The sequence below is a fragment of the Polyodon spathula genome, chromosome 8 (assembly GCF_017654505.1).
Source record: "Polyodon spathula isolate WHYD16114869_AA chromosome 8, ASM1765450v1, whole genome shotgun sequence".
Lineage (NCBI taxonomy): Eukaryota > Metazoa > Chordata > Actinopteri > Acipenseriformes > Polyodontidae > Polyodon > Polyodon spathula.
Genome location: NC_054541.1, coordinates 4,022,765 through 4,032,698, shown reverse-complemented (window position 1 = coordinate 4,032,698; position 9,934 = coordinate 4,022,765). Strand labels below are relative to the sequence as shown.

The window sequence follows — 9,934 nt, the reverse complement described above, 5'->3', positions numbered from 1 at the left end:
AATCGCTAACTTTGTGTCCAGTCTCTGTGTTATAAAAAGTAGGACAAATAATTATGCATGCATTAATCCACCAGACTGCACCTTTGGCCAATAAGTTTATAACTCAATCGAGTTACATGAATCCAACTTCTCATTGCAAACCACACAGAAACAGTTCAAATCCTTCGACCCGCCCGCCGGGACCTCTAACCCCTTAAGGGGCGTGGCCTGCAACTTTTCTCTTTGACTCGTCATCTAAACTCCTGCCTACTTTCTTCAGCTACAGAATACAGTACGAGTCGACTTTATTGCTCCACATAGCTGGTAAAATGTTTCAAATGGGACCAAAAGTCATCTTATTGCTTCTCCTTGCTTTCCCGGTTGCCCTCATCGGCTCAATAGGTAAAACCATATAGTTTTCTATTTCATTGTGTTCTTACTTGCAATAATACTTTGTTACTGTAACTTGTGGAGTTGATTGTAGATTTCTGTCTGAGAACCAAGTTACATAGACGTGGCACTAAAGAGTTCGACGTTCTTTAACATTAGGTACAGGAGACTTTAGAAATGTCAGTGGCTGTTTTGAGAAGTTGCATTCAAGAAGTGGTGCTTTGTTACTGAACGGTTTTTTTCTTTTTTTTAAAAATGTTCGGTTACTTCAAATCACTTGATCGTTAAGGGTTACGTGGCGTAAAAGTGCGTTCAATTCTGTTTAACACTGCAAACCAAAGGAGAGTTACAGACAAAGTTTTAAAAAGTCGTGTGTACTAGTATAACATTAGAAACAACAACGGCCGAGTTATGTATGAAAAACGTTTGGAAGCTGCAATGTAATTAATAGAACCATTTGTTTGGAATTTGAATAGCACCTCAAAAACAATTTAGACTACATTTTAAGTGTTTTAGCAGGTCATTTTTACATTTTTATTTTTAAATACTGCTTCTACGACTGTGTATGTCCATCCCGCTTTTTTTCTCATTGAAATGCGTTGTAGACTCTAATTAAATCTGAGAGCAGTTTGGTGACGTGTCCTGTCTGCTACTTACTGCTGCAAGTACTGACACAGAAGGGCAGGGAAATAGACAGAATCAGCCTATTGGTTTTAATCACTATTGTAGCGCTTTAGCTACACTTTTAAACATTTTGGTGCAATAATTGTAAAATGGCTACATACCACAGCTATGTTTTTCATTGCATGCAATACCGTTTATTTAAATCTGTGTTGTACACCCACATTTGATCGGATCATTGGAAATGGGTGACATTTACTGCAGTAATGTTCAGCAAAAAAAAAGTGTTTATTTTATTATGCTGTTTTACCAAGTATTAACACAAAATTAACAACATTTATTAACATGAACCTATAGTTTTATAAGCACATGCACAGTACGTTTTATATAGGTATTTCTATTACTATTGGAATACAGTTGTATTGGAAACTACAGGGAGTCAGGAGCTAAAAATAATAACTAGCACCAACTATCGAGTTTATATGGTGCATTTAGTGTGTTTTATTCAGTGGAGCATGCAAACAGCTGACAGAGAATCCAGATTTAAGAACTAATGATACAAAAAAAAGAAGTTTACAAGTACTTAAGTAGTACTGGATATCAAGTTGTAAAATGATTGAACATGTCTGTGTTTCTTTCAAAACTCCACATGTGAGGCCTGTGTAGCTATTGGAAGTGCGAGCTGATTTATGGAATCATGTTATCTCAATCTCATAAGTGTCTGACCTTAACCTAACTCTGTGTGTCTGTGTTTCAGGGACAGTATCTGCTCAGGAACAAGACGAGGATGTGGCCCCAGACTCTACTGTGGAGGAGGAAGATGAGGAGGAGGAGGATGAGGAGGCAATGACGGCTGAAGCCAGCGCCACAGAAACAGTAAGATTATGTGATTCGTCACAGAATGACCGTGCTCTGCCTTGCAGGAAGTACTGCAAGTAAGGGTTTGTAAAGGGTTAAACATTTAAACTAGGGATGCACCGAATCCAGGTTTTTGGGATTCGGCTGAATACCGAATCCATCTCAAAAGATTCGGCAGAGTACCGAACCAAATACCGAATCTACAAAAACTGTCAAGAAAACTGAAGGAAACGATTGAAAAAGACTAGCAGCTACTAACAAGGGACCCGCACAGTATGAGCCTTTTAGTTCATAGTATTTCTATTCCTGATTGGAAATATATCCCTGAATAAGATTTCAGATTGAAACGTACACAGTTTACCGCTAGACCCCCCCTCCCCCCAACAGAATCGTGAAAATACAGACCCGTTTTCTTCTCCATTACAAGAAAGGAGAGCTGCATCTTTGCCGTAACCCAGTACTTTCATTAGACATTTCAACCTGTGTCACCTGATCTGAGAGTAGGGATGCAAACATGCTCCAGAATCTCGGGATGCTAAGGTTTTGTAACTCTCCTGTCTAAAGTGCAATGTATTCAGTAAAATGAGTGTGAATTGTGCAAACTGTTGCTAAATTAATTCAGTTGTTTTACTTCATTGTTGCCAAAAGCACACACATGCCTGCAAGGATAGTTTCCATCAATCAGACCTCTACAGCAGCTGATTGGCTTTCTGAGTGTCTGACTGGGCGGGACTGTGTACAGCAAGAAATATTAAACAAACAGAAACTCTACTAGCTGTCACAAGGTTAAATGAAAGAGTGCAGAGTTATCTATAATAATGGTGTTGCACTATTTTGATAGATATTGTTTACTGTATAATTTTTTTTATTTTATTTTTTTTAAATCAAGCAATACGATGAATCGTTGTTACGAGGCTCTCCGGATCAAATTGCCACCACAATTAAATACATTTACTAAACTGCTGAAGCAATTCACACTCCCTTTACACTGAATGCATTGCAGTTTAGAGAGGCGAGTTAAACCTGACCTGCCTTAAAGTGTCCTGAGATTCTGGAGCCTGTTGCCAACCCTGTCTGAGAGCTGTGAGGAATAAATTACTGTGATGAGTGACCTTAATGTCCCTGCAAAATAAAACGCACGTTGATTTAAATGCACCGTATGTGTAACACATATCACATAGGCTACGAAATAGTTTTAAGATATTTTAGTAAAACACAGCAGTTCCCAAAGAAATCAACTTGTATTGACACCTTACAATAACGTACAACTGACATATTTAAATTTACAAAAATATGTATTTCTCTGCTCATTATTATTATTATTATTATTATTATTATTATTTATCTCAATAAGGTCTCTAGAACACATTTGACAGACAAAACAAAGCATACAACAGTTTGCTGTTACTGTATATTACAGATTTACTGCATTACTTTAGTCCAGGTGGGTGATGTGAAATGTGCTGTTGCATACGGGGTATGTTTGCATTCAGCAGCTGCCTGACTGTTTACTGCGTGCGCCATCAGTAATTTAGGGAGTTGAGAGCTGCGACAGAGTTCATCAAAGGTTTTCTTGTCATTAAATACAACAGTTACATTCAATATCAGATTTGTGTCTTTTATTTAAATAAGAACTGCACACATTGGAGGGATGTGTTAAAATGGGTGTGCGTAAAATTGATCCTAAGTATTCGGCCGAATCCAAACCCTGCTCAAAAAGTAGGTATCCGGGCCGAATCCAGGATTTGGTGCTCCCTAATTTAAACTGTAGACAACTAAAAATACTAATCGATATAGAATTTTGATTGGCCGGACATATCCTGATTTTGCATTGGTTTCACACTGTGTCCAAAGTGTATTTCTAGTATATTGATGCATTGCAAACTATATTTGAAGTCTATGTGTAAAACTGCAATAAAACGTTGTAGAGGATTGTTGTATTAAACATAGACGGTATAATCTGCATGCCCATGTTCTCTTGCTATGTTCTCCTGTACAGGAGAATGAGGACCTAGAAGATGACTCTGCCCCAGCAGAAGCTACCTCCCATCCCGATGCTGACACCACTATCGTCTTTGTGACTGGGGAAGGTGAGCGGCTGGAGACCTTGTGTGACTCGGACAGATTAGAGTTATCATAGGAGGACATTGCTGTCCTCGTAGCTTGTGTTTTTCCACATTCAGGAGCTGTTCTTCTCTGCTAGTTGCCTGCCATAGATATGTTACGTCGACCAAAGTGTTTTTAATTAGTGTGCAGCAGTGCCTTCTAGTGCTCAGGTGTGTACTGCCAGCAAGACAGAAGTAAACTGGATCCTACTTCTACAAACACGCTGGCTGATCTACCTTGTTATACTGAATTTGGGTTAAAGCGCACGGAGAAAGACTTCATGGGAAAAAAAGAACTTAGAATGATTGAAAACAGCAGAAAGAGTGAGAAGATAATAAATTATAAAATATAAATAAGTAACTTTTAGGACTAGCAGTATTTTCTACTATTTAAGATGCTTTGATACTCTGCTTGTATTTCATTCTTCAATCTGGTATATGCAGATATTTCAAAGAGCACGCTATAGATAAGGTGCTGCTGCTTCCAGGTACCTAATCACTTCCTTTGCTGCAGCCGTTTATTTACAGCCTGCCTTACAATATCTTGAATTTACATTGGTAATTGCATTTCATCTGGTGTGTGTCTGTTACTCGTGAACTTCCTGTGTTTTTTTTTTACATTTTTTTAATAACACTTGACTCCCTGTTTGTGTGACAGAGTTCCCAGCCAATCAGATTGTGAAGTTCCTGGTGGGCCTCACCAATAAGGGCAGCGAAGACTTCACTGTGCAGTCACTGGAAGCTTCCTTCCGCTACCCCCAGGATTTCCAGTTCTACATCCAGAACGTGAGTCTCACCACTCTTTCTGCGCTGCATGTTTCAGTTCATGTTTCTTTAGTGAATTTCATGATTGTGAAAGATGAGGGACAGTGGCACTGACTACAGTCAGGCGCCTTGAGATCTTATCCTCGCAGCTCTGAGACAGAGCGAGAAAGAGAGCACCTCAGTTCTGACCTGAACGCCCCCGTGCCTCCATTCAGTCCTGAGCCTCTCAAATAGTGACAATTGTGCTGGATTGTGCAGTGAGATGTAGATTACCCTAAAAAGAAACTTAAACCAAACTGAAACTTAAACATTATAAATAGGTCAGTAATTCGGTTCTTGTCTAAACTGAACAATGTGACATCTTGTATAATAACAGACATTCTACACACAGTTTATTAACTAATGTGGGTCATGCATGTTCTAGTGTGATGCACTGGGGTCAATTTCTTGGTTGTATTTACTTAAATGTACATTTGTAAATCTATATAGTGCTCCTCTTTATAAGGCTGTAGTCGGAAGCTATTGTAAGAAGACCGTGCTGTTTACAAGAAGAATGAAAATGCTAGTCGAATGGCATTATGGGGAAAATGGGAGCCAGGACAATGTATGGTTATAACTGGATCAGCAACATCAAACGCCGTCTTTGTAAAGGGGAGGGTCTCTATTAATCTGGTGATAATGGGGGTGATTTCCAGTTGGCAGTAATAGATCGTGTTATTCTCAACACTGTTGAATTGACCGCAGTGAAAGTGTCTTTCAGTCCAGTATCCCAGCACCTTGTCCTCTTATTGTGAAGGGCCGGAGTGGAGCTTTGTCGTGTCTAGTGTGTTCTCTGGTAGAATGAGCCTTGTTTGTGTGCTTCAGTTCACAGCCCTGCCTCTGAGCACTGTGGTGCAGCCAGAGAAACAAGCCACCTTTGAGTACTCCTTCATCCCTGCCGAGCCCATGGCTGGACGCGCCTTTGGACTGGTCATCGAGCTCCACTACCAGGACAGCAATGTGAGTGCAGGGCTCGCTCCTCACTCCCAGGCCCCAGCCCCATTCACAAAGCACAGTGCTATTCATGCTTTTTGCACAGCGCTGTATGTTTTGATTTGAAGTGATTGGTTTAGTTTCCGGTTCCAAAAATGTGCTTTTTCTGAAACAAAGTGTACAAATGGTCCTGTACAAGGAATGGGACACAGTCTTTGTCACAGTTCTAGTCCAGTTCCTTGTACAGGACAATTCTTTCACTTTGCTGTTTCAAAAAAACACTTTTTCGGAACAGTTTTTATAAATATGCGTCGTACACAAGCTATGTTGTGATTATATAGCGCGTCTGAACTGCAGGGAATGAGCTACATCAATATATAGAGGATACACTGTGAACCTTCCTAGAGTTCTGCAGTAAGCAGTATGTAACATTAATCCTGATTTACTCCTCAGGGAAATGTGTACCAAGATGCCGTCTTCAATCAGACTGTCACTATCGTCGAGCTGGACCAGGGGCTGGATGGAGAAACGTAAGCATCTGCAACAAAAGGGTTTACTTAGCCAAGATATATAATATACTCTTGCATCTTGATTTAACCATTAACTGCTTCTTCAGTTGCCACGGTACTTAATAGTAACACTGTTAGAGTATGATTCTGGTTTTGTTTGATTGGAGCCTTTTTCAAGAAAGCTTGATTCAGAACAGACACCCACTATGGTTGGATGCAAAAGGAAAAATGAAATTTGCGTTTGTGTAATTGTACTTCTGTTTTGACAGCGTGTTCCTGTACGTGTTCCTCACTGGACTTGTGATGTTGGTTCTCGTTGGAATTTACCAGGTTCTGGAATCACGAACGGTGAGACTCCTGGGCGTCTGAGGCTGTGGTGGGGGAGATGGGGTGGGCTGACCTACCAAACAGCTCTGTGGTTACAGAAAGTTGGGCTGCAGCTTAGAAAGTAGTTGGTCTGAGTAGCAAATTCTTAGAGAAAGAAAGGAAATGGTGGGCTGCAGTGTGAAAGATAGTAGGTTTTAGTGGTTAGAGGGTACTGGGCTGCAGTGTGTTCAGTAGCTGAGTGGTTAGTTAAAGGTGGTTTGGGTTGGAGCAGCTCAGTGACAGTGGATCCCATTGTACACACATTGAAAGGAGGTGAGCACAGTACAGGATCTGTGTTCTGGGGCTGTAACCCTCTCTCGTCCCTTGCTGTGCAGCGGAAGAGGTCAGCGGTGAAGGTGGAGACGGGCACAGGGACCATGAATGACGTGGATATCAGCTGGATTCCACAGGAGACTCTCAATGTCATGAGTAAGTTGGCTTAGAGCTTGACAACCTTTCCCTTTTTAATTAATTCACACTGAGTGGTAAAGGACATGGGTTGGTATAATACAAGACCGCACTGCATGGCAGAAACTTGCCCCATGTTTCTCTGTGTGGCTGTTCTGGGCAACAAGACAACTTTGTGTACCCCAGTTTAAAATATTGATATCATTGCTGGCAAATAAAGATGAGATGAGATAATGATCTAAAAAAAATTATTCATAATGATAAATTAGAGGTTTCCAACTGTAAGATGTTCTGTACAAGTTGAAATACACCACCAAAGTGTTTATAAAAAGGATCTGTAGAAAATGTTTAGTTGCATATTGATATAAAAGTAATTTAACTTTTAAAATAGAGTTTGAGTTGTAAATGCAATCCAGAATATATGAAATATTAATTAAGCTGGTTAGGTCATCCATCCATTCCCATCACTGTTGTGGCTGCATGATTTTGAATTGAGTTTCATTTTATGCCACTGGTTTGTGGAGCACATTTCTGCTTTTAAGATATCTGAATTATTGTATCCTGGTTTTGCAGAGTGGTTGAGAAAGTGTTCTTGTATGGTGGTGCCTTGTCCACCACTTTCAACGCAACGATAAGCGAGCGCTATAGCAACTCCTGAATGCATCATTGAGTCCCAGAACTGTTCCCAATATCCGTTTTTAAACTCACCTGTTTGAACTTGGGCAATTTGTTTTATTCAAATGTTTCTTCCATTGGGGGGGGGGGGGGGGGGGGGTGCGCTGCGCTCAAATAATTCACACAAACAGGAAATTAGTGTGATGTGAGCTGGTATCATAAGAATTTACAATAAGTGATTGTTACATTTTACCGGCTTGGGAAATTAGTTTCATCAGAGTTTGCCTTTGTGAGAATTGACTGTCTGAAATGCGCACTTGCCTTCACTCGTTCTAGCTGTCCTCAAGTTGTAACTGCTGCACATACCCTGTGGGTTGTACCATTGAGCTTTCTTGTTGCATAGAAAAGTCCATGTTTTTACTGACATTCCTTGTTTTGTGATTTGCAGACAGGGCATCCCCGAAAGCTTCTCCCAGGAAACGTACCAAGAGAGCAGCCGGCACTGACCAGTAAGCATCCCTCCCTCCGCGGGACCTAGGGTGTGGAGGCAGACGCCCCTGAACCCAGAGTCTATCCACACTCCCCTCATGGGACTTCATCTCCAGAACTCTGTGGACAGAGCTCCAGCCTGCACAGCACCAGCAGCTCTCTCATGTTCTTATTTTCAATTGAGACACACAGTCTGTGCGTACAAGGGGTATTGATTGATAGCTGGCAAATCCCTTGAGCTGTACTGTACAGGCACGTCAATTTAAAACTCTCATAACAATCCTAGAAACTAGAGACAAAGGTATCGTGAAACTCATTGGTGGAAGCAGATTTTCTGTTTGATTTCGTAAAGCTTCCCTCTGTGGGCTAGATTTATTAAGCTTGTTTTCATGTTTTTCCATTTGGTGTGTTTTTTTTTTTTTTACTGGTATGAAACACCTTTGGCGCATGCAGAAACCTCAAAATTAACATCGAGGTTTCTAGCAGTGAAACAAAAGAAATGCTCACAAAGGGAAGCACTGAAAACCAGTGTAATAAATCTGGCCCTTCTTGCTAAGGATCTGCTCTGGAATAAGATTGCCATGTGTGGTCAGACCCTTTCAATTCTGACCTGAACATTCCACTGTACATTATAGACACACACACACACGCGCGCGCACACACACACACACACACTGTTACACACACGGCTGGCAATATGTCCCTTGATTGGAAGTCATTGTCCTGTGTGTTTGTTCTTTTCTTTGGTTTGATATTTTAATTAGATCTGCAACAGCAGTTTTTTTTTTTTTTAACAAAAAAAACAAAAACAGCCTGTATTGCCAGCCATCATTAGACCTTCAGTCTATCTGTAGCGCTGTTACAGAGGAGGCAGCTATACACACTGTAAATACTGGTTATGTTGCTGTTACACTAGGCTATAGAGTCCTGAACGTCACATTACAGATGGCCTGGACTGGTCAGTCTGATTGACAGACTTACCCAACAAAACCATGTGAGATCTGTGCTTTATAAAGTACCTGAGTCCAAAGTGAGTCTGGATCAATAAAGAACTGTGATTTCACTGCCTGACTGTTAAGCTCTCAATCTCTGACCCCTCAGTGTGATGGTTAGTTGGACAAGTGCAGTCCCATGTCAAGTGCTGTTGTACTGTACTTTCAGCCCAAAATCCAGGACCAGCAGCCACACTGGAGTGTTGACACTCACTTGAGTGAGTGTTCGCTTGTTAAGTGAGCACCAGCACTCAAGGTTGTCTCTGAATATGGTTGTAAATGAATTCATAGAAAGATTAAGTTGCGTCGGTCGTGGTATTTAAATATTGAATTCAAATAGTGGTGTGCAAATTTATTACATCACCATGATTTGTAATTTGATATCCTTTATATACCTACTTGCATGGAAACCTCACAGTGTGAGAAGTTACATTTTCAGTTAGTAGTCGGTGATAGAGAAACAATAGGCACGTGTGTGAAAATGTTAGACCACTTTGTGCTTTTAATTAGGCATCTTAAACAACTTCTAAAAGGTCTCATGCATGTTACCACTTGTGGCTGTTGTGTTCCCTTTCTCTTACTGTTTTTTAATAATTGCATATGTGGCCTAAGTTATCAATTAAATTTAAACAATCACTATGTTTTCTATTTTGACAATTTCCCTAGAGTTTCAGTTCCAGTGGTTTGATTTCATATTAATAGCAAATCAAAACAACACAAGCAATGGGGTGATCTAATACATGTGCACACTGCTGTATTATATACACAAGCAATGGGGTGTTCTAATACATGTGCACGCTGCTGTATTATATACACAAGCAATGGGGTGATCTAATACATGTGCACGCTGCTGTATTATATACAC

At 40.5% G+C, this 9,934-nt stretch overlaps 1 protein-coding gene across 1 annotated transcript; it reads left to right on the top strand.

The window, feature by feature from the left end:
• The first annotated feature begins 243 nt into the window (after positions 1-243).
• LOC121319210 (translocon-associated protein subunit alpha-like) lies at positions 244-9,140 on the top strand. The gene is made up of 9 exons (XM_041256411.1): positions 244-381; positions 1,748-1,866; positions 3,848-3,938; positions 4,612-4,739; positions 5,583-5,717; positions 6,144-6,220; positions 6,469-6,547; positions 6,901-6,994; positions 8,037-9,140. The coding sequence occupies exons 1-9, from the start codon at positions 309-311 to the stop codon at positions 8,099-8,101; spliced, it is 861 nt and encodes a 286-aa protein (XP_041112345.1). The 5' UTR covers positions 244-308; the 3' UTR covers positions 8,102-9,140.
• The last annotated feature ends 794 nt before the right edge of the window (positions 9,141-9,934 follow it).

Bases quoted from the DNA above. Each gene is read 5' to 3' on its own strand.
- LOC121319210 (XM_041256411.1), top strand. From the start codon at position 309: ATGTTTCAAATGGGACCAAAAGTCATCTTATTGCTTCTCCTTGCTTTC. The intron at 382-1,747 runs GTAAAACCATAT...TCTGTGTTTCAG, and splicing joins TGCCCTCATCGGCTCAATAG to GGACAGTATCTGCTCAGGAA. The intron at 4,740-5,582 runs GTGAGTCTCACC...TGTGTGCTTCAG, and splicing joins TCCAGTTCTACATCCAGAAC to TTCACAGCCCTGCCTCTGAG.